Source organism: Neoarius graeffei, chromosome 13 (genome assembly GCF_027579695.1).
Source record: "Neoarius graeffei isolate fNeoGra1 chromosome 13, fNeoGra1.pri, whole genome shotgun sequence".
Lineage (NCBI taxonomy): Eukaryota > Metazoa > Chordata > Actinopteri > Siluriformes > Ariidae > Neoarius > Neoarius graeffei.
Window position 1 is genome coordinate 79,739,876 of NC_083581.1, and position 27,487 is coordinate 79,767,362.

Below are 27,487 nucleotides of genomic sequence, written 5' to 3' on the forward strand. Positions count from 1 at the left end.
AACAGATCCGCTGTGGTGACCCCTAACGAATGGGAACAGCCAAAAGAAGAAGAAGAAGAAGAGATTATTATAGGTGAAAGCAAGTGGCTAGATTAGAATTGTTGGGTTTGAGTGGATCTGAGTTGGTGAAATTGAGCAAACGAATTTGTGTTGGTGGAAGTGAGATAAGTGGATGTGAAATCATTTTGAGAGAGGGGTTGGCATGGTAGTACAGTGGTTAGTACTGTCGTGGTCGACTCAGTCCATCCTGTATGGAGCTTGCATGTTCTCCCCTGCCTGTGTGGGTTTCCTTGGGGGTGCTGTGGTTTCCTCCCATGGTCCAAAGACATGCAGATTAGGCTATCTGGCTACTCTAAACTGCCCATGGGTGTGAATTTGAGTGTGAATGGTTGTACCCTGCCTTTCACCCAAAGTCAGCTGGGATTGGCTCCAGCTTCCCCTGTGACCTTAACGGATAAGTGGTATAGATAGTGGATGGATTTGAGCGAGCAGCTCTGACTGGGACTATGTAAGTGAGTAGAAGTGAATGGTTGGGAGTGAGGATGGTACTCACAGCACTTGCAGGCTGGTGGTCCCTGTCAGGTCAGGGAATTCCTGTATCTCAGTGGCACCATTCAGAGATCTGAAAGCAGATTTCAGAACTCATTAGTGAAGCTTGTTATGCTAATGAGCACCAACAGAAAAATCACATGACCTACTGACGCCCCCATTCCGACATTGTCGGATCCACAGCCAGCATTCATGATTATTACGGTATTCATGGTTGTTCATGATTGTTATGGTACATATCTGAATCTCTGATTTGATTGGTTTATTTTTTTCATTATCCACTTCTGCTATTTTATGTACAGTATCTGTTTATATGCAGTGTTTATACTTACAGTGTGTGTAACTGTGGCAAGAACTGGAAAGCAGATCTTCCAACAAACTGGATGGGATTCTCATAGAAATGACTGAGGGGAGAGTTTCAGGAAGAGGATTTAGAGATATGGACCAGCTCTGCTGTGGATCTGCTCATTTTAACAATTGACTTCTTAGAAATGCACAAGGTTGTTAACTCTACAGCTGGAAGGTCATGGTGGTGTGATGAGACTCACATTGTTTGCAGCAGCGGGTTCCCCACAAAAGCTCTCTCAGGGATCACCCTGATGTTATTATTGTGGAAACCACTGAAAAGGAAAAGAGAAAAACACATGCACCAGTGCAATACACACAAACACTGTTTACTACTGTGGTGACGATATAACAATATGACAGTGTACTGTATCAAGGAGATATAAAATAGAGTGTTAATGTTATACCATAGTGGATATCTACATGGCTTAAAATAGTATATTAAGATCTTATCACATCCTGTCAGCTTGGTGATGTCATAGCTGTGACATCACACAGACAGGTTTAACATTTTTTTTTAAATCTGCCTGTCTTTCTATCTGTATATCAATGTTTTTGCATTGCTGTGTGTGTGTGTGTGTGGGGGGGGTATGGAAGCAGCTGTTACAGCGAAGCACCACTTGAGGCACACCCACTTCCGCACACACTCGTCTTGCACCCTTGCCACATCTGCTCCCAGCTCACAGATGCATTTCTACCATCAAGTTAAATGAGTTTTTATTTTCTTTTCCTGAAAGGTAACACGCCAGATGGCCCTCATGAAAGAGGGTGCTGTGAACAGATGCATGCTGGGTAATGTTACTCAGGGTTACTTACAGCTCCTGGAGTTTGTTCAGTGTCCGGATGGCCACGGGAAATTCCTGAAGAGTGTTGAAGTTCAGCTCACTGGAGAAAAATGAGGAGGAAAAAATTAGGGTCACCATAGTAGCAAGCATTTAGACGTTAGCTGTTCCTGGCTGGAGATTTTTGGGAGTCCAGAAGTGACTCTGAGGTGTATAACACTCACACCAAACATCCGTCCATGCCGGTGTCACATCTGTGCTACAGTCAGAAACTGTACTACATTGGATTAATGATACTGCATGTATAGTCAAATATTAAAACTTACATATAATACATATAAAAGAATCTACTTGAAACCAAGTTCTATATTGCAAGTTTTATATTAATATACTCAATTTAATACATTATTGTTTCTACACCAACAGCGAATTCACAAGGACTTGTATGGTGGACAAGTTTAAGTGTCGACATTGTGAAGTTTTCTGAGAAGAGCAACTTATTCAGCATTTATCAAAGGATTCTCCAGTATCACCACTTTGGAACAGTCAGAGGTAAAGCTGGAACTTGAAGCTTTCTGACATGGGAAAATCTTGAGCACAGTGGCTTTGTGGCTTCTCAGTAACAAGGAAACTGGAATTCTTTGTTTGATTATTAACTTTAAGAGATAGGGATGTTAAGGAAACAACTTTATAGCTGTGATACCTGGTGCTAACTTGTGCTATGAACATTGACAATCATTAAATATAACTATAAATAGATAAAACATTTAACAGTTATTCCACGAAATTGAATCGTACATGAGCTAATAGCTGATGAGGTGCACAGCACCGAGTTGTCTATAATCCATGTATGATGAGATTCAGTGGAATAACTGTTTTATTCTGTCCACATTCACTGGATTTTGAGAAACAGAACATTTTTATTTTTTGCAAATTCCATCAATCAAAACTTTATACAAAACGTCAGACAAAATCATTTCCACTTAGAATGTAAACAAACCGGCGAAATGACAGGAGCAATTTGTGAAAAATGTGATAATAATAATTCTTGAAAAAAAAATTACCATCAAATACTTTTATTCCATATTTTGTTGCTTTTTTTGTATTTTGGGGGTTTTGTTTTCGAGTAGAATTTCTATTTCGTCGGTTGGTTCAGCAACACACTCCGCCATTTTGTTTTTCTCTACTCACAGTATATGAGCTGATAGCCTAGTAGTAGAGTAGCCAATCAGAGCACACAATTGCTCATATCCAGTAAATGTGGAGAGGATAATTAAATGATATTGTCTGGCTTTTTTTCATGGTCTCTCAGATATATTCCATTCAGCGAGCATGATACTGAACGAGTCAAAGACAAGGAGCTGAATGGAATATATCTGATAGACCACAAAACCCCCCAGACATTATTATTATTATTATTATTATTATTATTATTATTATTATTATACTACATACACACTGTCTTCAATTCAGCATTCTCAAAGGCCAATGCAAGCTTACCCATGACTCAGTGATGTTAGCGCGGCAGTGCAGTTACCTTCCAGCCGGTGTAGTGTTAGCGAAGGCCAATGCTAGCACAGTCAAGCCAAATGTTATTATTATTATTATTATTATTATTTTCCCTGTGTAATTTACTTAGTTACTTTTAAAATCAACATCAACAGCTGCACACCACGGAGCAACCTGGCAGCCAACATTCTCTCAAAATCTTACGTTTTTAACAAAGCAAACCTGGCGGCCATGTTTGTTTACAAATTGTCACAGTCACTCGTTAGCTTGGAAGTTTTACATCTCTGACGTGTCTCTTTTCCAGTTTTTTGATGTCCATTGGTCTGTTTCTCTTTTGTAAATATGTGTGAAGAATATCTAATGAAGTTTTAGGAGCCTTTCGGGTGTTCGGCGCATCTTTGGTTTCAGTTTTCAGTTTGTTTATTTAGTGCTTAATTATAGCAGTAGCACTGGATTAGCCTCGTCTTCTCTCTTTCCTGGCCGACAAAGAAATGACTCTGCACATACACAGCAGAAAAGTTTGGTCATTGGATATTCGCATGAGCTCTGAGGTGTGAGGTCGTGTTGTCTTAACAGTGTACAATATTCTAACAGAATATTGCACACTCATTCTTTATTGGGGAGAGCGGCGTGATACATGGAGGATAAGCAATATGATTACACACAATATTGCATGCCATCAATAAACCCACATGTTTTTACTCCATGGAAAAAGTGTCCTGTATGTATAATAATTGACAATATCACTCTTGAATAAAAAATAATAATAACTGCTGGCAAATTGCTATGGTGTATGAGAAATAAATCACCTTAGGATAAGCTGTAATAAGACAATAATCAACAATCATGTAGTCACTCGAACTCAACTTCATCACACCATTCTGTCATTGATTATTTTCCTACAACTTGACAATGTTTTATTTCATACTTGTGTGTTTGGGAATTGGGTTATCTATTCTCCTCAATATCCATTTGACGATTTATTGGAATATTAAGGGAAGCTGATTTAAGAATGTATTATATGATGTTATGTTTAAATCCTGCAGCCCATATGGCAGTGATGGTTATGATGTTGGACTTTAAAAGCAGTGGATAGAGTTCAGGGTCTGGTACTGAGATGGTTTGGGGTTGTTTTTTGTGACAATCCAGCTGAATTTGTCATGTAGACCTGACAAATCTGGCTATGTCTGTATACCTGATACAGTGCTTTTCATTTTTACCAGGCAGTGTCAAACACCAGAACCTTTATATCTATATGTGCTGTCCTGTTTTGATACTGTAACTTCATCCATTGTCCTGCTGCTCCATAACTTAACCAAACAGCTGGAGATCGGATGGTGCAAGGGGAAATCCTTGCTGGGTTTATGTGGTGTTACAGCTGTTCTGCTCAGCCTAACTCACCATGACATGACCTTCTTTCACATACATTACTTTTACTGCATGCCTTTCATTAACCCTCCTGTAGTGTGCACTACTTATTTGGTTCTGCTCACCCAGGCATCATTTTTTAGATTTTACAGCCATTCCCCAAATCTACACTGTGTGGTCAAAAGTTTGTGGACACCTAACCATCATGCTCAGATGTACTTTTTGAACATCCCAGTCCAGATGGAGTACCCGTTTACTGCTATAATAATCTCCATTCTTCTGAGAAGGCTTTCCACTAGATTTTGGAGTATGGCTATGATCATTCAGCCACAAAAGCATTAATGAAATCAGGTACTCATGTTTGGTGAGGTCTGGGGTGCAGTAGACATTGCAGTTCATCTCAAAGGTGTTCACTGGGGTTGAGGTCAGGGGTCTGTGCAGGACAATCAAGTTGTTCCACTCCAACCTTGACAAACCATGTCATCATGGAGCTCATTTTGTGCACGGGGCATTGTCATGCTGGAACATTGTCATATTTGGGTTTTTTGTTTGAGTGAAAGGAAATCTTAATGTTGCGACATACCCGTACAAAGACTTCATATACTAGTACAATTGTGTGCTTCCAACTTTGTGGCGGCAGCTTGGGGATGAACACATATGGATGTGATGGTCAAGGGATCACATACCTTTGGCCATATAGTTTATGTTACAGGTCAAAAAATTCCAACCTAGGTGATTTTTTTTTACCTGGGTTAAATTTTTTAACCTAGTTCATAATTTCCAACCTATAGGTGAAATTTTGGATTATCTAAGATTTTTTAAAGGGATTTTCCTTCACTTGTTTTGTCTCTCTTTCTTCCATCTACTTCCTCTCTGTCTACACTTACCGATTATTTCTTCTTGTCTGTCTGTCTGTCTGTCTGTTCCTATCTATGTAATTAGCATTCTTTTTGCATATCTTTTTTCATACTTAAAGGTAGACTGCCTTTCAGATTTTTGAAGTGTAGGTCATAAAAAGAATTTTCCCGACACCCAATCATTTTTGTTTAGTGACCGAAAGTTACTGAATTCAAATCACAGACTTCCAATTTTATTTTTTTTTAAACAAAACAATTAAAGACTTTAGAGCCACATGGCCCTAAATTCTCTGCTATTTTTTCCTGCTTCACCATGACCCAATTCAAGATACTACGCCATGCATCATGTGGTGGGCTTTCCCTGTTCACGCAAGGCATTGTGGGATACAAATTTGAAACAGGAGAGAAAAATAGAGGACGTGAGTGTGCGAATGAAACGTGAAAGAGCGATGACAGTAATGGAAAGAAAGCGAGAAGAAAAGATGTTATGTTATATACGAAGGAAAGGAAATGCAGGACCAAACTAATAAATATGGGCGCTCAGCGAGCACCTCGGTGTGATCAGCTGTTCGTTTAGCGACAGAATGATGGAACTGTCAGTGCACGCTCAAAGGGAAACCTGTAGATGGCAGTAATGCAACACTGTGGATGCCAGCTGCTGTAAAACCCAAAAGAAGAAGAAGAAGGTAAACCTGCGCATGCGCACACGGACTTCCTCTGTCTGCTTGACTGCGCCAAGCGAGCGATTTCATGCACGTTATTTGCTTTAATCCCCTCAAATTAAATAACTTCCCAGCCACAGAATGGCCTGATATTTTGTGAGATATTACAGAAATAAACAGATATCACAATCACCACATTTCAGACGGAACTAAATTTCACTGATTTTATGAAATCGAAAGGCCGACTAGTTTTAACCAGGATTCAAACTCAGAACCTTTTGATTTTTAACCCAGCACCATAACCACTAGACCAGCAACAATCGCCATGGAAGCAGTGATATATAGTTTGAATTTATTAATGAGTCCAGTCTTATTCTGTCATCAAGTAGTTTAAAATACAACATTTTCCCAAATCCTAACCCTAAAGTTAACCCTAGATATAATAAGTCTTTCAAATACAAGTAGCAAATTATGAACTGGAAAGTGAACTAAAAATTTTAACCCAGGTTGAAAAAAATTCACCTGACCTACAATTTTGACCTGGAACATATCCATTTTGACAAATGTTTCAGAAATTATACAAAAGTAGAACATGTTGGATGGAGTGTGAGAAACAAATATATGTCTCAGTCATGCCCAATTCTGACCTCACGTATATTCTTGCAAGATCGCAGCCCTAGCTATGAGCTGTAATAAGTCTAGTAGCACTGTCTGATAGTTTGATGTAAACACAAGTTTGATTTCACACTGAAATATGTACAGGTTTTGGGCTGTAAATAAAAGAAAAATTAAACTACTGAATGCCATCTGAGACCAATATTAAATAAATGTTATTAATTAACAATTATTCACCAAAGGTGAAGTGAATATCGGTGAATAATACCTGAGATGAAGTTGAGGTTATTATTCACTGATATTCACTGAGCCTGAGGTGGATAATTGTTTTAATATAAATACACAAGTGATTTTTAAAAAATCATATAAAAATTTATTTCAAACTTCAAAAGCAACATGTAAATGTCATAACGGTGTGGCACAGACTTGTGTCACTTATCTAAACTGCCTCATATAAAATCCTTTGCTTTGAAATCAGTAAAATAAATCCCAGTCCCACCTTCCCTTTGAATAGTTTTAGACCAAACTTCAGAGCATCTTTAGTGCTTTTAGGAACAGCATTTTTTTTTCATCATCTGTAATTCTTCCTCACTTACGGTGACAAAGCGATTGGACACCATTTTGTTGAGTCACTCAAGGTGGTTATCAAGAAATAGTCAGAATCTCTCAACTAATCAGCACGCACGATTTCCTATAATCACCTGCGTATTTGTACTAATAAATGAATAAAGTCCACAAGAATTTTTTAAATTTTTTTTTACATGTAGGACATGAAAGGAGACAGCACCTTAATCTGAGACATTGCTTATTGAACAATCACAGATGGACCAAATTAAGAACAACACTTTAAACATGTTGTGTAGAAATAGCTGATGGGTATCTTCCTATCCTCCCAGTCCACATTTTCTATCCTTTATATGTGTTCAGATTTGAAAGCAGATGCTTGTGTTTTAAAGCAGTGGTCTAGAGACTATCGGAAACCCCATCTCAGAAACTTCTACTTCAGAAAAATCTGCCACAAACAACATGAACTACTTATGTAGGGTGACCAGACGTCCCGGTTTTACCGGGACAGTCCCGATTTGGGGTTGTGTGTCCCGAGTCCCGACAAAAGTCTGTCGGGACACGGATATGTCCCGGTTTTCGCCACTCGCGACGTTTGCAACTGAGCAGCGTGGGAATCATTAGCGGAGAAATGTCTGCATTTACTATTTTGATGAATTGACAGGAATCGCAAACTTTCCTGGTTACTGCCCCCTGGCCCTGTGGCATGGGTGTTTATTTAGCCACATTATTCCAGACAACAGAACGTGTTGCCAGGCAACAATAAAATAAACTGGCGCGAATGTTCTTTGTCTAGCAGCTAGCAGCAGTAATGCCGCAGCAATTATGCCGAAAAGAAAACGTACCTTTTCCAAAGATTTACAGGGCACCTACCCCTTCCTCCGAGAGGTGCAGAACAATGCGCACGAGGCCTACTGCACACACTGTAAGTGCTTTGTTCTTGTACTGAGTTGGGCAGCCTATGCTGCAAATGCTGTGCGCTCCTGTGGGGGCTTTCCTCGGGCCGTCGCCCCTCTCCTCCTTTACTGCTGAAGCCGCGAGACGCCCTTCATATAATCTTTTTTTATTCACCTTGTTATCCCGAGATAACGACATAATTAATTCAGGATCTCGAGAAAACAACACAACTAATTCGAGATCTCGAGAAAACAAAACCGTTATTCCGAGATCTCGAGATAACAAAACAATTATTTCATGATCTCAGCTGGATCACTGTATCTCCGTCAGTAGAGACGAAGCTGAGCCAGTCTTCTGCGGAGGTGCCGCGGACTAATTTTGAAATTATCCCTTATTAAAAGACTTAATGCAATCTCTCTCTGTGTCAACCCCTGATCAAAATATTGCCTTCTAATCACCAAAGTTGCGTCTGTACAGAATGAGAAATAGCCCCAAAGTCAGCATATCACAATCTTTCTTGGCGTACCTGAATGAACCATTTCTCAGCTGTTTACTCGAGATCATGAAATAACGGTTTTGTTTTCTCGAGATCTCTAATTAGTTGTGTTGTTTTCTCGAGATCCTGAATTAATTATGTCGTTATCTCGGGATAACAAGGTGAATAAAAAAAGGATTATATCCTCTCTCGGCTTCCGTAGTATCTCATCTCATCTCATTATCTGTAGCCGCTTTATCCTGTTCTACAGGGTCGCAGGCAAGCTGGAGCCTATTCCAGCTGACTACGGGCGAAAGGCGGGGTTCACCCTGGACAAGTCGCCAGGTCATCACAGGGCTGACACATAGACACAGACAACCATTCACACTCACATTCACACCTACGCTCAATTTAGAGTCACCAGTTAACCTAACCTGCATGTCTTTGGACTGTGGGGGAAACCGGAGCACCCGGAGGAAACCCACGCGGACACGGGGAGAACATGCAAACTCCACACAGAAAGGCCCTCGCCGGCCATGGGGCTCGAACCCAGGACCTTCTTGCTGTGAGGCGACAGCGCTAACCACTACACCACCATGCCGCCCGCTTCCGTAGTATATATTCTCAAATCACTTGTCTCTTTTTTGTTTCTGTTTAACATACCATTCTGACAGTTTGGTCATATTGCTGTGTTGAACAGCTTGTTGCAGCTTCCATTAAAGTGTTCACTTTTGTCCACATCTTCTTGCTTTATTCATTCAGTTGTGGGGAATGGTTAGTAAGGTTGATTCTGACCGAGGCTATGTTGAGGTCACATATCTACTTTTTAAGTTCATGCTATAGTGCATACAATTTTAGAGATATAGCCTACATGTGCATATGCATTCTTCTTGGTGTTCTCACAAACAGGTGAAATAAATCAGTGTAAATGTGGCCTATGGACATAGCCTGGCCTATTCTCAGCCATTACAACATCTGTTGTCTGACCATAATTTAACTGATCTGTATACCACTATGCTACTAGATAACACAATGCCTGTTTGTTTTATTTCATGTGAGATGTTGATGAATATGAGCTTCAACAAAATGATAAGAGCACCTCTCTGAGTGTCACGTTTACGTAAAAAAAAGGTGTGCGTGCACGAGCATGGTCGCGTGCAAAAGTGTCCCGGTTTCAGACTAGGGAAAACTGGTCACCCTATACTTACGTCAACTTATGCAGAAGCATAACACGACTCGGAATGTGCAGAAATTTCCCCACATAAATATCGATATACCTTTCATATTTTTGACATACTTTTTGACCACTACTGCTATAGTAATATTCATTTCTACCAGTATTTATAAATACAAATTGCACTAAATCATGGATAATATGTAATTTTGATGGTTTCACATCTTGTGCAGTTTCTAAAAGCTTTATAATATATAAGCTTACATAAGCAACTGATAGACAAAAAAAACATCATCATCTTATTATATAATGATTTTGCTTTAAGATAAACCTTGATGATAGGTTTGGTTGGGCGGCACGGTGGTGTAGTGGTTAGCGCTGTCGCCTCACAGCAAGAAGGTCCTGGGTTCGAGCCCCGGGGCCGGCGAGGGCCTTTCTGTGTGGAGTTTGCATGTTCTCCCCGTGTCCGCGTGGGTTTCCTCCGGGTGCTCCGGTTTCCCCCACAGTCCAAAGACATGCAGGTTAGGTTAACTGGTGACTCTAAATTGAGCGTAGGTGTGAATGTGAGTGTGAATGGTTGTCTGTGTCTATGTGTCAGCCCTGTGATGACCTGGCGACTTGTCCAGGGTGTACCCCGCCTTTCGCCCGTAGTCAGCTGGGATAGGCTCCAGCTTGCCTGCGACCCTGTAGAAGGATAAAGCGGCTAGAGATAATGAGATGAGATGAGATTATGAAAATGTAATCTTAGCACATGCCTGTTACTGCGAGACTCCTTTAAAGGGTAGGAAAACAAGCTTTTCTTCCCAGCCTGCCTTTAGAAAGGAGCGGCAGAGGGATAATCAGTTAAATAAGAGTGTGTTTGGCAGCGTTCCTCCTGACTCATAAAGCCCCATCCCTGCACTAAGAGCACTCAGAGCTGAATAGGCCTCATCATCCCCATAATTATCGCTCTCATCCCTCAGTGCTAAGTGTAAGCTTTCAAAGCAGAATAATTGTTTATGTATTTTAGCTCCTTTTTTTGAGAAAGGGGAAGCTGGAAAGCTGCCAGTGTGTTTGAAGTGTAGAGCAGAAGCAGTGTGGCCTTGGCCCACGGCCACACACACTAAAACACTCGCTCTGTGTGTGTAGAAGTAAGTTTAACAGTTGTCCTTATTATGATGGACAGACGTGACAGTTTTAACACTGTGAGGACAAATTCCATTTTTACTGTTAAACTGAGCCTTCAAAACTTTATGATTTCCCTCTTTTATATCAATTTGCCAAATGAATGCTAGTTTGTTTGTTACCCCTTTAACTGTAATGCTGTTTCATGTGTTAGCCTGTTTGCTATAAAGCTAGTTTGCATGTTAGCTTAATTATGGTATTACTAGTTTGCTTGTTAATTATAACACTAGTTTCTTAGCTTGTTTACTATAATGCTAGTTTGTGTGTTAGCTTATTTATGCTATTAATAGTTTGTGTGTTAGCCTGTTTGCTATAAAGCTAGCTTGCTTGTTAGCTTGTTTACTATAATGCTAGCTTGAATGTTAGCTTCTCATCTCATTATCTGTAGCCGCTTTATCCTGTTCTACAGGGTCGCAGGCGAGCTGGAGCCTATCCCAGCTGACTACGGGTGAAAGGCGGGGTTCACCCTGGACAAGTCGCCAGGTCATCACAGGGCTGACACATAGACACAGACAACCATTCACACTCACATTCACACCTACGCTCAATTTAGAGTCACCAGTTAACCTAACCTGCATGTCTTTGGACTGTGGGGGAAACCGGAGCACCCGGAGGAAACCCACGCGGACACGGGGAGAACATGCAAACTCCGCACAGAAAGGCCCTCGCCGGCCACGGGGCTCGAACCCAGGACCTTCTTGCTGTGAGGCGACAGCGCTAACCACTACACCACCGTGCCGCCCTATGTTAGCTTATTTATGGTATTACTAATTTGTTTGTTAGCTTGTTTATTATAACACTAGCTTGTTTGTTAGCCTGTTTGCTATAAAGCCAGTTTGCTTGTTAACTATAATGCTAGTTTGTGTGTTAGCTTATTTATGGTATTAGTTTGTGTGTTAGCCTGTTTTCTATAATGCTAGTTTATGTGTTCATTTATTTATGGTATTACTAATTTGTTTATCTTTATAATGCTAGTTTGTTTGTTAGCTTGTTTACTATAACACTAGCTTGTTTGTTAGCCTGTTTGCTGTAAAGTTAGTTAGTGTGTTAGCTTGTTTGCTATAAAGCTAGCTTGCCTGTTAGTCTGTTTGCTCTACGTTATATTACAGGTATTTAGCAGACGCTCTTGCGCCATTATCCAGAGCGATGTACAAGAAGACCCTGACGTACCCACGGCCTGTGAAGCTGTTTACAGTAAAGCTAGCTTGCTTGTGAGCCTGTTTACTACAACACTCGTTTGTGTGGTAGCATGTTTACTATAATGCTAGCGTATGTGATAGGTTGTGATCTGTCTGTACTGAAGGAGGTTGAATTGACAAAGTATAATCTGGGAATATAGAGCTCTGCCGCCTCAGAGATTCCGCCTGACAGATATCAGGGAGTAACAGTCAGGGACGCAGACACGGCTGCTCAGAGATCTTTCTCAGTTTATTGTAGAGCAAACATGAGCAGATCTTCACAATCAGGAGTGTGTTGTAGCTGTGCGATTGGACGGTGACGCCGAGCTGTCTGTGTGTGACAGAGTAACGTCAGCAGGTGATGAAGCATTCAGAATAACCTGATCGAAACAGAGAGCAGAATGTGTGAGCGAAGATAATTCTCAAGGATTTAACTCGTCAAAACAGGTAGCAACCAGGACAGCCTGTTCCAGTTTCAACCATGACAAACACACATTTCCATCAGTTTTTCAAATTATTTATGCTTTTACTAATTTACGTGTTAGTGTATTTATTAGATTGCTAGTTTGTGTGTTAACCTGGCCCTGTTTGATAAGAAATTTTGCTGGTGTACGGTGCTTTTGCAATTAAATTATCATATATGAATTGATTTCAAATAAAGACTAAAGAAATACCTAAAAGCACCTAAAAAAAATTGAGGGATTAATAATATAAATTGTGATTTATAAGACATTACTGTATATCAGTGTGAGCTGTTTAAAGAGTAGAACTTGAATTTTTCTGCTCAGAGTCACAGTTTTTATGCAAAATCAGACTTTTGGAACAAAGTTTCAGGTGGAAAAAACAAGTCAGTGCACGGCTTATTTTTGGGGGGCTTCTTTAAAATTAGTCCATACCCAGCAAGAGCTTCTTAGGGCCCGAGCACCGTTTGGTGCGAAGACCCTATTGTTTTTCAAAGGATTATTATTATTATTATTATTATTATTATTTTGCCGTGTTTTGGCCTTATTTGAGGCATTACCATACACGAAAACTCATGAAATTTGATACACACATCAGTCATTGTCATCACTACTCAGCCACAGACTTTTGGCCCCGGGCGTGGCCCAAGGACTTCATAGCGCCCCTTTTTCCATTTCCCATTGAAATGAATGGGTAGAACTTTGGAGTGATGAGGTCATAAGGCCATTTGGAGTGAAATTAGACATGGTCATTTTTAACGTACTCCTCCTCGACGGTTCATCAAATTCATATCAAACTTGGCAAACATGATGCCAAGATATTGCTGAAGTTGAATTGCTAAGGGATTTTTGATATGTTGTAATATGTTGAAATATTATATAATATGTCAAGATATTGCTGAATGTTGAACTTGATATCTTGTAATATGATTCTGATACTCTTTAGCCGTTATGGGCCTGTCTGGTATAGCGCCACCAACTGACCAAGGAAAGAACAGGGTTTTGAATATGTGTGTTTTGACACATGATGAATTTTAACATGCTCCTCCTAGACGGTTCATGAGATTCATGTGAAATTTGTTATACGTGATGCCAAGATGTCGCTGATATTAAATTGCGAAGGGATTTTTGATATCTTGTAATATGTTGAAATGGCCTTATGATTTTAATATCTTGCCACATAAACAGGAAATGTGTCAGAAAGCCACAGTGCATTGACTGTATGGTCGGACACTTCTTACTTCAATAGATATTATGATTATTATGATAACCTGATGCCCAATGGGCCTGCCTGTTATAGTGCCACCACCTGGCCAAGCAGGAAATGTGCCAGAAATTGGCAATGCCTTAACTGATTGATCTGACACTTTACAAAATATTGTGTATTATGATTGTGATGATATTCACATGTGTAATACAGATTCCTAGCACAGCGCCACCATCTGGCCAAGCAGGAAATGGGGAAAAATGTTCAATTCATTGATGGATTGATCTGAAACTTTATAAAATATTGGATATCATGAGTCTGATGATATAACATATACAATTCTGTGCACACTCATACACACACTCACGGTCATATGCATATTTATGCATACACTCTCTCACAAGTACGCACTCACATGCACATGCAACATCAATGAGCACACTCTCTTTCACACACACACTTTTTCTCTCTCTCTCCCTCTGACAAACAGACACACACAATAATAGCGGAGCACCATACCTAAGAAAAAATGGTAAACCCATCGAGTCGATTTTTTGTGGTGTGTACATGTACCACCAGTCATACACACCGCCTAGTGGTCAGTGTTAGTAATTACCAGTCATACACACCGCCTAGGGGCGGCACGGTGGTGTAGTGGTTAGCGCTGTCGCCTCACAGCAAGAAGGTCTGGGTTCAAGCCCCGTGGCCAGTGAGGGCCTTTCTGTGTGGAGTTTGCATGTTCTCCCCGTGTCCACGTGGGTTTCCTCCGGGTGCTCCGGTTTCCCCCACAGTCCAAAGACATGCAGGTTAGGTTAACTGGTGACTCTAAATTGAGCGTAGGTGTGAATGTGAGTGTGAATGGTTGTCTGTGTCTATGTGTCAGCCCTGTGATGACCTGGCGACTTGTCCAGGGTGAACCCCGCCTTTCGCCCGTAGTCAGCTGGGATAGGATCCAGCTTGCCTGCGACCCTGTAGAACAGGATAAAGCGGCTAGAGATAATGAGATGAGATGAGACACACTGCCTAGTGGCCAGTGCTAGTAATTACCAGTCACACACACCGCCTAGTGGCCAGTGTTAGTAATTACCAGTCATACACACTGCCTAGTGGCCAGTGTTAGTAATTACCAGTCACACACACCGCCTAGTGGCCAGTGCTAATAATTACCAGTCATACACACCGCCTAGTGGCCAGTGCTAGTAATTACCAGTCACACACACCGCCTAGTGGCCAGTGTTAGTAATTACCAGTCACACACATAGCCTAAGGGCGGCACGGTGGTGTAGTGGTTAGCGCTGTCGCCTCACAGCAAGAAGGTCCTGGGTTCGAGCCCCAGGGCCGGCGAGGGCCTTTCTGTGCGGAGTTTGCATGTTCTCCCCGTGTCCGCGTGGGTTTCCTCCGGGTGCTCCGGTTTCCCCCACAGTCCAAAGACATGCAGGTTAGGTTAACTGGTGACTCTAAATTGAGCGTAGGTGTGAATGTGAGTGTGAATGGTTGTCTGTGTCTATGTGTCAGCCCTGTGATGACCTGGCGACTTGTCCAGGGTGTACCCCGCCTTTCGCCCGTAGTCAGCTGGGATAGGCTCCAGCTTGCCTGCGACCCTGTAGAAGGATAAAGCGGCTAGAGATGAGGTGACACACCGCCTAGTGGTCAGTGTTAGTAATTACCAGTCACACACACCGCCTAGTGGCCAGTGTTAGTAATTACCAGTCATACACACCGCCTAGGGCGGCACGGTGGTGTAGTGGTTAGCGCTGTCGCCTCACAGCAGGAAGGTCTGGGTTCGAGCCCCGTGGCCGGCGAGGGCCTTTCTGTGCGGAGTTTGCATGTTCTCCCTGTGTCCGCGTGGGTTTCCTCCGGGTGCTCCGGTTTCCCCCACAGTCCAAAGACATGCAGGTTAGGTTAACTGGTGACTCTAAATTGAGCGTAGGTGTGAATGTGAGTGTGAATGGTTGTCTGTGTCTATGTGTCAGCCCTGTGATGACCTGGCGACTTGTCCAGGGTGAACCCCGCCTTTCGCCCGTAGTCAGCTGGGATAGGATCCAGCTTGCCTGCGACCCTGTAGAACAGGATAAAGCGGCTAGAGATAATGAGATGAGATGAGACACACTGCCTAGTGGCCAGTGCTAGTAATTACCAGTCACACACACCGCCTAGTGGCCAGTGTTAGTAATTACCAGTCATACACACTGCCTAGTGGCCAGTGTTAGTAATTACCAGTCACACACACCGCCTAGTGGCCAGTGCTAATAATTACCAGTCATACACACCGCCTAGTGGCCAGTGCTAGTAATTACCAGTCACACACACCGCCTAGTGGCCAGTGTTAGTAATTACCAGTCACACACATAGCCTAAGGGCGGCACGGTGGTGTAGTGGTTAGCGCTGTCGCCTCACAGCAAGAAGGTCCTGGGTTCGAGCCCCGGGGCCGGCGAGGGCCTTTCTGTGCGGAGTTTGCATGTTCTCCCCGTGTCCGCGTGGGTTTCCTCCGGGTGCTCCGGTTTCCCCCACAGTCCAAAGACATGCAGGTTAGGTTAACTGGTGACTCTAAATTGACCGTAGGTGTGAATGTGAGTGTGAATGGTTGTCTGTGTCTATGTGTCAGCCCTGTGATGACCTGGCGACTTGTCCAGGGTGTACCCCGCCTTTCGCCCGTAGTCAGCTGGGATAGGCTCCAGCTTGCCTGCGACCCTGTAGAAGGATAAAGCGGCTAGAGATGAGGTGACACACCGCCTAGTGGTCAGTGTTAGTAATTACCAGTCACACACACCGCCTAGTGGCCAGTGTTAGTAATTACCAGTCATACACACCGCCTAGGGCGGCACGGTGGTGTAGTGGTTAGCGCTGTCGCCTCACAGCAGGAAGGTCTGGGTTCGAGCCCCGTGGCCGGCGAGGGCCTTTCTGTGCGGAGTTTGCATGTTCTCCCTGTGTCCGCGTGGGTTTCCTCCGGGTGCTCCGGTTTCCCCCACAGTCCAAAGACATGCAGGTTAGGTTAACTGGTGACTCTAAATTGAGCGTAGGTGTGAATGTGAGTGTGAATGGTTGTCTGTGTCTATGTGTCAGCCCTGTGATGACCTGGCGACTTGTCCAGGGTGAACCCCGCCTTTCGCCCGTAGTCAGCTGGGATAGGATCCAGCTTGCCTGCGACCCTGTAGAACAGGATAAAGCGGCTAGAGATAATGAGATGAGATGAGACACACTGCCTAGTGGCCAGTGTTAGTAATTACCAGTCATACACACCGCCTAGGGCGGCACGGTGGTGTAGTGGTTAGCGCTGTCGCCTCACAGCAGGAAGGTCTGGGTTCGAGCCCCGTGGCCGGCGAGGGCCTTTCTGTGCGGAGTTTGCATGTTCTCCCTGTGTCCGCGTGGGTTTCCTCCGGGTGCTCCGGTTTCCCCCACAGTCCAAAGACATGCAGGTTAGGTTAACTGGTGACTCTAAATTGAGCGTAGGTGTGAATGTGAGTGTGAATGGTTGTCTGTGTCTATGTGTCAGCCCTGTGATGACCTGGCGACTTGTCCAGGGTGAACCCCGCCTTTCGCCCGTAGTCAGCTGGGATAGGATCCAGCTTGCCTGCGACCCTGTAGAACAGGATAAAGCGGCTAGAGATAATGAGATGAGATGAGACACACTGCCTAGTGGCCAGTGCTAGTAATTACCAGTCACACACACCGCCTAGTGGCCAGTGTTAGTAATTACCAGTCACACACACCGCCTAGTGGCCAGTGCTAATAATTACCAGTCATACACACCGCCTAGTGGCCAGTGCTAGTAATTACCAGTCACACACACCGCCTAGTGGCCAGTGTTAGTAATTACCAGTCACACACATAGCCTAAGGGCGGCACGGTGGTGTAGTGGTTAGCGCTGTCGCCTCACAGCAAGAAGGTCCTGGGTTCGAGCCCCGGGGCCGGCGAGGGCCTTTCTGTGCGGAGTTTGCATGTTCTCCCCGTGTCCGCGTGGGTTTCCTCCGGGTGCTCCGGTTTCCCCCACAGTCCAAAGACATGCAGGTTAGGTTAACTGGTGACTCTAAATTGAGCGTAGGTGTGAATGTGAGTGTGAATGGTTGTCTGTGTCTATGTGTCAGCCCTGTGATGACCTGGCGACTTGTCCAGGGTGTACCCCGCCTTTCGTCCGTAGTCAGCTGGGATAGGCTCCAGCTTGCCTGCGACCCTGTAGAAGGATAAAGCGGCTAGAGATGAGGTGACACACCGCCTAGTGGTCAGTGTTAGTAATTACCAGTCACACACACCGCCTAGTGGCCAGTGTTAGTAATTACCAGTCACACACATAGCCTAAGGGCGGCACGGTGGTGTAGTGGTTAGCGCTGTCGCCTCACAGCAAGAAGGTCCTGGGTTCGAGCCCCGGGGCCGGCGAGGGCCTTTCTGTGCGGAGTTTGCATGTTCTCCCCGTGTCCGCGTGGGTTTCCTCCGGGTGCTCCGGTTTCCCCCACAGTCCAAAGACATGCAGGTTAGGTTAACTGGTGACTCTAAATTGACCGTAGGTGTGAATGTGAGTGTGAATGGTTGTCTGTGTCTATGTGTCAGCCCTGTGATGACCTGGTGACTTGTCCAGGGTGAACCCCGCCTTTCGCCCGTAGTCAGCTGGGATAGGCTCCAGCTTGCCTGCGACCCTGTAGAAGGATAAAGCGGCTAGAGATGAGGTGACACACCGCCTAGTGGTCAGTGTTAGTAATTACCAGTCACACACACCGCCTAGTGGCCAGTGTTAGTAATTACCAGTCATACACACCGCCTAGGGCGGCACGGTGGTGTAGTGGTTAGCGCTGTCGCCTCACAGCAGGAAGGTCTGGGTTCGAGCCCCGTGGCCGGCGAGGGCCTTTCTGTGCGGAGTTTGCATGTTCTCCCTGTGTCCGCGTGGGTTTCCTCCGGGTGCTCCGGTTTCCCCCACAGTCCAAAGACATGCAGGTTAGGTTAACTGGTGACTCTAAATTGAGCGTAGGTGTGAATGTGAGTGTGAATGGTTGTCTGTGTCTATGTGTCAGCCCTGTGATGACCTGGCGACTTGTCCAGGGTGTACCCCGCCTTTCGCCCGTAGTCAGCTGGGATAGGCTCCAGCTTGCCTGCGACCCTGTAGAAGGATAAAGCGGCTAGAGATGAGGTGACACACCGCCTAGTGGTCAGTGTTAGTAATTACCAGTCACACACACCGCCTAGTGGCCAGTGTTAGTAATTACCAGTCATACACACCGCCTAGGGCGGCACGGTGGTGTAGTGGTTAGCGCTGTCGCCTCACAGCAGGAAGGTCTGGGTTCGAGCCCCGTGGCCGGCGAGGGCCTTTCTGTGCGGAGTTTGCATGTTCTCCCTGTGTCCGCGTGGGTTTCCTCCGGGTGCTCCGGTTTCCCCCACAGTCCAAAGACATGCAGGTTAGGTTAACTGGTGACTCTAAATTGAGCGTAGGTGTGAATGTGAGTGTGAATGGTTGTCTGTGTCTATGTGTCAGCCCTGTGATGACCTGGCGACTTGTCCAGGGTGAACCCCGCCTTTCGCCCGTAGTCAGCTGGGATAGGATCCAGCTTGCCTGCGACCCTGTAGAACAGGATAAAGCGGCTAGAGATAATGAGATGAGATGAGACACACTGCCTAGTGGCCAGTGCTAGTAATTACCAGTCACACACACCGCCTAGTGGCCAGTGTTAGTAATTACCAGTCATACACACTGCCTAGTGGCCAGTGTTAGTAATTACCAGTCACACACACCGCCTAGTGGCCAGTGCTAATAATTACCAGTCATACACACCGCCTAGTGGCCAGTGCTAGTAATTACCAGTCACACACACCGCCTAGTGGCCAGTGTTAGTAATTACCAGTCACACACATAGCCTAAGGGCGGCACGGTGGTGTAGTGGTTAGCGCTGTCGCCTCACAGCAAGAAGGTCCTGGGTTCGAGCCCCGGGGCCGGCGAGGGCCTTTCTGTGCGGAGTTTGCATGTTCTCCCCGTGTCCGCGTGGGTTTCCTCCGGGTGCTCCGGTTTCCCCCACAGTCCAAAGACATGCAGGTTAGGTTAACTGGTGACTCTAAATTGACCGTAGGTGTGAATGTGAGTGTGAATGGTTGTCTGTGTCTATGTGTCAGCCCTGTGATGACCTGGCGACTTGTCCAGGGTGTACCCCGCCTTTCGCCCGTAGTCAGCTGGGATAGGCTCCAGCTTGCCTGCGACCCTGTAGAAGGATAAAGCGGCTAGAGATGAGGTGACACACCGCCTAGTGGTCAGTGTTAGTAATTACCAGTCACACACACCGCCTAGTGGCCAGTGTTAGTAATTACCAGTCATACACACCGCCTAGGGCGGCACGGTGGTGTAGTGGTTAGCGCTGTCGCCTCACAGCAGGAAGGTCTGGGTTCGAGCCCCGTGGCCGGCGAGGGCCTTTCTGTGCGGAGTTTGCATGTTCTCCCTGTGTCCGCGTGGGTTTCCTCCGGGTGCTCCGGTTTCCCCCACAGTCCAAAGACATGCAGGTTAGGTTAACTGGTGACTCTAAATTGAGCGTAGGTGTGAATGTGAGTGTGAATGGTTGTCTGTGTCTATGTGTCAGCCCTGTGATGACCTGGCGACTTGTCCAGGGTGAACCCCGCCTTTCGCCCGTAGTCAGCTGGGATAGGATCCAGCTTGCCTGCGACCCTGTAGAACAGGATAAAGCGGCTAGAGATAATGAGATGAGATGAGACACACTGCCTAGTGGCCAGTGTTAGTAATTACCAGTCATACACACCGCCTAGGGCGGCACGGTGGTGTAGTGGTTAGCGCTGTCGCCTCACAGCAGGAAGGTCTGGGTTCGAGCCCCGTGGCCGGCGAGGGCCTTTCTGTGCGGAGTTTGCATGTTCTCCCTGTGTCCGCGTGGGTTTCCTCCGGGTGCTCCGGTTTCCCCCACAGTCCAAAGACATGCAGGTTAGGTTAACTGGTGACTCTAAATTGAGCGTAGGTGTGAATGTGAGTGTGAATGGTTGTCTGTGTCTATGTGTCAGCCCTGTGATGACCTGGCGACTTGTCCAGGGTGAACCCCGCCTTTCGCCCGTAGTCAGCTGGGATAGGATCCAGCTTGCCTGCGACCCTGTAGAACAGGATAAAGCGGCTAGAGATAATGAGATGAGATGAGACACACTGCCTAGTGGCCAGTGCTAGTAATTACCAGTCACACACACCGCCTAGTGGCCAGTGTTAGTAATTACCAGTCACACACACCGCCTAGTGGCCAGTGCTAATAATTACCAGTCATACACACCGCCTAGTGGCCAGTGCTAGTAATTACCAGTCACACACACCGCCTAGTGGCCAGTGTTAGTAATTACCAGTCACACACATAGCCTAAGGGCGGCACGGTGGTGTAGTGGTTAGCGCTGTCGCCTCACAGCAAGAAGGTCCTGGGTTCGAGCCCCGGGGCCGGCGAGGGCCTTTCTGTGCGGAGTTTGCATGTTCTCCCCGTGTCCGCGTGGGTTTCCTCCGGGTGCTCCGGTTTCCCCCACAGTCCAAAGACATGCAGGTTAGGTTAACTGGTGACTCTAAATTGAGCGTAGGTGTGAATGTGAGTGTGAATGGTTGTCTGTGTCTATGTGTCAGCCCTGTGATGACCTGGCGACTTGTCCAGGGTGTACCCCGCCTTTCGTCCGTAGTCAGCTGGGATAGGCTCCAGCTTGCCTGCGACCCTGTAGAAGGATAAAGCGGCTAGAGATGAGGTGACACACCGCCTAGTGGTCAGTGTTAGTAATTACCAGTCACACACACCGCCTAGTGGCCAGTGTTAGTAATTACCAGTCACACACATAGCCTAAGGGCGGCACGGTGGTGTAGTGGTTAGCGCTGTCGCCTCACAGCAAGAAGGTCCTGGGTTCGAGCCCCGGGGCCGGCGAGGGCCTTTCTGTGCGGAGTTTGCATGTTCTCCCCGTGTCCGCGTGGGTTTCCTCCGGGTGCTCCGGTTTCCCCCACAGTCCAAAGACATGCAGGTTAGGTTAACTGGTGACTCTAAATTGACCGTAGGTGTGAATGTGAGTGTGAATGGTTGTCTGTGTCTATGTGTCAGCCCTGTGATGACCTGGTGACTTGTCCAGGGTGAACCCCGCCTTTCGCCCGTAGTCAGCTGGGATAGGCTCCAGCTTGCCTGCGACCCTGTAGAAGGATAAAGCGGCTAGAGATGAGGTGACACACCGCCTAGTGGTCAGTGTTAGTAATTACCAGTCACACACACCGCCTAGTGGCCAGTGTTAGTAATTACCAGTCATACACACCGCCTAGGGCGGCACGGTGGTGTAGTGGTTAGCGCTGTCGCCTCACAGCAGGAAGGTCTGGGTTCGAGCCCCGTGGCCGGCGAGGGCCTTTCTGTGCGGAGTTTGCATGTTCTCCCTGTGTCCGCGTGGGTTTCCTCCGGGTGCTCCGGTTTCCCCCACAGTCCAAAGACATGCAGGTTAGGTTAACTGGTGACTCTAAATTGACCGTAGGTGTGAATGTGAGTGTGAATGGTTGTCTGTGTCTATGTGTCAGCCCTGTGATGACCTGGCGACTTGTCCAGGGTGTACCCCGCCTTTCGCCCGTAGTCAGCTGGGATAGGATCCAGCTTGCCTGCGACCCTGTAGAAGGATAAAGCGGCTAGAGATAATGAGATGAGATGAGACACACCGCCTAGTGGCCAGTGTTAGTAATTACCAGTCATACACACCGCCTAGTGGCCAGTGTTAGTAATTACCAGTCATACACACCGCCTAGTGGCCAGTGTTAGTAATTACCAGTCACACACACACACCGCCTAGTGGCCAGTGTTAGTAATTACCAGTCATACACACCGCCTAGTGGCCAGTGTTAGTAATTACCAGTCATACACACCGCCTAGTGGCCAGTGTTAGTAATTACCAGTCACACACACACTGCCTAGTGGCCAGTGTTAGTAATTACCAGTCACACACACCGCCTAGTCAGTGTTGCCACATTGGGTGGTTTTAAGTCCATTTTGGCAGGTTTTGAACATATTTTGGGATGGAAAACGTCAGCAATATCTGGCAACACTACGCCTAGTGGCCAGTGTTAGTAATTACCAGTCATACACACCGCCTAGTGGCCAATGTTAGTAATTACCAGTCATACACACCGCCTAGTGGCCAGTGTTAGTAATTACCAGTCACACACACCGCCTAGTGGCCAGTGTTAGTAATTACCAGTCACACACACCGCCTAGTGGCCAGTGTTAGTAATTACCAGTCACACACACCGCCTAGTGGCCAGTGTTAGTAATTACCAGTCACACACACCGCCTAGTGGCCAGTGCTAGCCAGTAAAGAAATAAAACAAAAGGGACTGGCTATAAGAAAATTCTACAACCCAGAAACAGATGGGAGCTCCACTTTTAGGCAGTGCCTAAATCTATATATTAGTGACCTGCCATCATTGTGCATTTTGTTGCAGACATATGAAAACTCTGCATGTACACACACAGACACGCTGCAGACAAAGGAAAGCTAAGATGACTTAAGATTACAGCGTGAGATAGAGATAAGGAGGAGACACATGTATAGTTTTGTACATTATATAAATATACATTTTCACACCACAGAAACACACACACACACACACACACACACACACACACACAGTCTTTGTCTATCTCTCATCCGTCAAGCAGTCATGACATTTGCCACATGCACATCACCTTTGAACATTTGATGAATATATGACATGTAGACTGTTTTGTTGGGTGACGGAATGTCCTGGGTTGTGGAACCACACATGCGAGGGCCCGTCAAGGCCGCTAGCGGCTTTAATTTAAAATTGGAATCAAAAATAGGATAACAGGGGAAAGGTGTACTACAGATCAAGAATGCGTGTACGTTACAGAAACCGCGTTTCCCATGCCAAGACATAAACAAGAAAAATACAGCTCCTTGTGGGTTTTTTTTCCCAAATGGCAGAACATTCTGGGTTAGTTTTTCATATTTGAGATGTAGCTGGAAATGTTGCAGAGACCTGGCTCCCCTGCTCAGGATCAGAAACGTAGCCATTCTTGATGCGGTGCTGCGACCAATTTCAAATGAAGTGATGTGTGAATGTGTGACTCTCAGGACTCGTTGTTTCTCGTAAATCATAAAACGCCATTTTTAGCACTTCAGCAGGCTGTTAAAATAGCAGGTGTAAAAGTTCTGAGTGTGCTGGAGACCACCATGACTTGAACATGTGCTGAACACTTTAAAGCCTAGTTATGTGTTACATTAGAGAATTATATGTTGGCCTGGAATTCACAGCCCCTTTCAAAATCTCTCATGAAGTTTCATAGTGTTTCTCATGGGACCTTTTTTTTTAAATAATAAAATATTTTATTCTGATCTCCAATTCAGTGCAGTGACGAGAAGAACATGTGGATTTTTGGCACTGCAATTTGGAAACTACATGCACACTTCCTTAAGGAAACACTGCTCTTTCAAAGAGCTGAATCTTTGAAATAAGATACATTTTACAAAATTTCCAAAAGCTTTCAAAAGCTAAACAGTATGAAAGTGTTACTGATCACGATTGAAGTGATGGAGAGAGAGAGGAAAGAGCAAAGAGACTGGGTGTGAGTCGAAGTGAAAATAATCAATCACCACGTCTGAAGTTGAAAACTAAACTAACCTGACATGACCTGCAGCATTTAGGACAAAACCTACAAATATGTTCTTGTCTGGATTGTAGTGTTTTGTTACTTCAGGGATTGTGTCCTAATCAGGGAGTGATTCACTATCTTGGCAACCTTCCCTCCAAATCTGTTCACTGTGACCGATCAAAGGTTCCCATGTAGGGGTCGCAGAGGAGAACACAACTCAACCTTAACCTCCTTTATTTTAATGATAGGTAAGAGCATTTTTGAAGAATATACTCTGTGTACACATCAGTAGCTGCAGGATTGCGATATAAAAGCTCTATTGTTTGCGTCTAATACGAAACTGAATTGCCATGAGTAAATCAAATCAGGTTATTTCTGTATTAATTTCCCATCATCTCATCGAACCTGGCGCCATGCTGAGCCTTCAGTCACTGAAATTACAGGGCCTGATGCTTAAAAAAACCAACAGGAAATGGCTTTTTATGTTGCCTTTAATCATTTGTTTAAAAAAAAAAGCACAACGATTGCACTTACAGAGTCTCGAGACTGCGCAGGCCCTCGAAGCACTTCTCTCCCAGAGTTTGGATTAGGTTGTTATGAAGATGCCTGAACACAAAAGCAGTCATTAAAAGTGAAGAAAGCATCAAAAGTCCTCAGAGATTATAATCATTAGAGAGCAATCATGTCTTATATAAACAGAAACCGCAGAATAGGCTGAGATAAAATCAGGTTCAAAAGTCTGAATCAACAACCAAGAACTTTTTGTATGTCATGCTGTGGTACTGTACAGGTACGTGTTCGTTCCTTCAGCTATAAGTCATGTAAATGTACTACAACACTGTGTAGTTCCTCTCGCTGAAGGTGGGGAAGCCATGGCTTAATGGTTAGAGAAGCAGCTTTGGAGCCAAAAGGTTGCTGGTTTGATTCCCTGGATCAACAGGCATGGCTGAAGTACCATTGAGTGAGGCACCGAACCCCCACCTGCTCCCCAGGCTGCTCTGGGTATGTTGTATGTTGCTCTGTATAAGCATGTCTGCTAAATACCTATAATATAATGGACCCACGACCATTGTGTATTATTTTAATATTATGTTTTATTCATCGTTTAACACAATCTCTAACTGTCTCATGTTTTAGCCTTGAGACTCAGGATTGAAAAAATTATCAATATATGAGGTGGAAGTGATCAAACGTGACCCAGACCAAACAATAAACGAGGCCAAAGAAACAAAAATGACCCAGGCCAAGCAATAAACAAGGAGGAAGTGACAAGAATGACTGTAAATCCATCCATCCATTATCTGTAGCCGCTTTATCCTGTTCTACAGGGTCGCAGGCGAGCTGGATCCTATCCCAGCTGACTACGGGCGAAAGGCTGGGTTCACCCTGGACAAGTCGCCAGGTCATCACAGGGCTGACACATAGACACAGACAACCATTCACACTCACATTCACACCTACGCTCAATTTAGAGTCACCAGTTAACCTAACCTGCATGTCTTTGGACTGTGGGGGAAACCGGAGCACCCGGAGGAAACCCACGCGGACACGGGGAGAACATGCAAACTCCACACAGAAAGGCCCTCGCCGGCCACGGGGCTCGAACCCAGGACCTTCTTGCTGTGAGGTGAGAGTGCTAACCACTACACCACCGTGGTTGTAAATCATTTGTAGGAACATTTACCACAAACGATACATGATGCAAACGTAAAAAAAAAAAAGCTGGTGAAACAATAAATGAAGATGATGTCACAAAAATGATTCTTGCCAGACAATACATAAGGTGGAAGCACCAAGAATGACCCAGGCTAAATGAAAAATGAAACAGAAGAGACAAAAATGATCCAAACCAAGCAATAAACAATGAAGAGGTGACAAGAATGGACCAGCCAGATGGTAAACAAGTTGAATGTAAGAAGGGAAAATAAAGACAAAACAATATATGATGCAGAAGTAAAAAAAGTGAACCAAGTCAAACAATACATGAGGATGATGTAACAAAAATGACTCATGCAAACGATACATAAGGTAGAAGTGCCAAAAATGACCTGGGTTAAATGATAAATGAGACCAGAAGAGACAGAAATTCCCTCGATCCGGCATAAACAAAGAGGAACTAAAAATAATGATCCCGGCCAAATAGTAAACAAGATGGAGGGAAAAAATTTATGCCAAACAATGCATGATGCAGAAATGACAAAAATGAAGCTAGTGAAACAATAAATGAAGATGATGTAACAAAAATGACTCTTGCCAAACAATACATAATGTTTAAGCACCAAGAATGACCCAGGCTAAATAAAAAATGAGACAGAAGAGACAAAAATTATTCAATCCAAACAATAAACAATGAATGACAAGAATGGCCCAGCCAGATGGTAAATAAGTCACATGTATGAAAAAAAAGATTAAACAATACATGATGCAGACGTGACAAAAAAAACCCAGTCAAACTATAAATGAGGATGATGTACCAAAAATTACTCACACCAGACAATACATAAGATAGAAGTGACCAAAAATGACCTAGGCTAAATGAAAAATGAGGCAAAAGAGACAAAAATGACCAAACCAAGCAAAAAACAAGGAGGGGGTAACGAGAATGACTAAGTCCAGATCGTAATCAAGATGGAAGTAACAAAAATGACCCCCAATAATATGTGATGCAGAAGAAACAAAAATGAACCAATAAAGGCAAACAATAAATAAGGATGGTGCAACAAGAATGACCTGGGCTAGATGATAAATGAGGAAGAAGGGACAAAAATGACTGAGGTCAAGGACGAAGTGATAAGAATAAGTTCAGCCAAATGATAGAGTAGAAAGGATATAAATGACCGGAAACACCAAGTGACATGGGAGTGACGAAAATGACTCAGGCTAAACCATACATTGAGATATAAGTGACCAAATTGACCCATGCCAAAAGATACATGAGGTGGAAGTGGAATAATGACTCATAAAATTAGTCACAATGACCAAATCACATTTCTATTTATATTTAACTCTGAATATTAATGGTAGATTTATTTTTAATTAATTTTTATTCAACAGAAACAGCTACAAAATTTATCCAAACCTTTGGACTGAAAAATAATGCATC

General features: G+C 44.6%; 1 protein-coding gene across 2 annotated transcripts in view; it reads right to left on the reverse strand.

Annotated features, from left to right (window-relative positions):
* Positions 1-27,487, reverse strand: part of LOC132897184 (leucine-rich repeat-containing G-protein coupled receptor 6) — a 188,658-nt gene that overhangs the window by 29,811 nt on the left and 131,360 nt on the right. For both annotated transcript variants that reach the window (XM_060938605.1, XM_060938606.1), the window contains 5 exons: positions 24,919-24,990; positions 1,711-1,779; positions 1,098-1,169; positions 882-953; positions 554-622 (listed from right to left, as the gene is read on the reverse strand). In XM_060938605.1, coding sequence (XP_060794588.1) covers positions 554-622; positions 882-953; positions 1,098-1,169; positions 1,711-1,779; positions 24,919-24,990 — 354 coding nt within the window. The remainder of the gene's footprint in view (positions 1-553; positions 623-881; positions 954-1,097; positions 1,170-1,710; positions 1,780-24,918; positions 24,991-27,487) is intronic.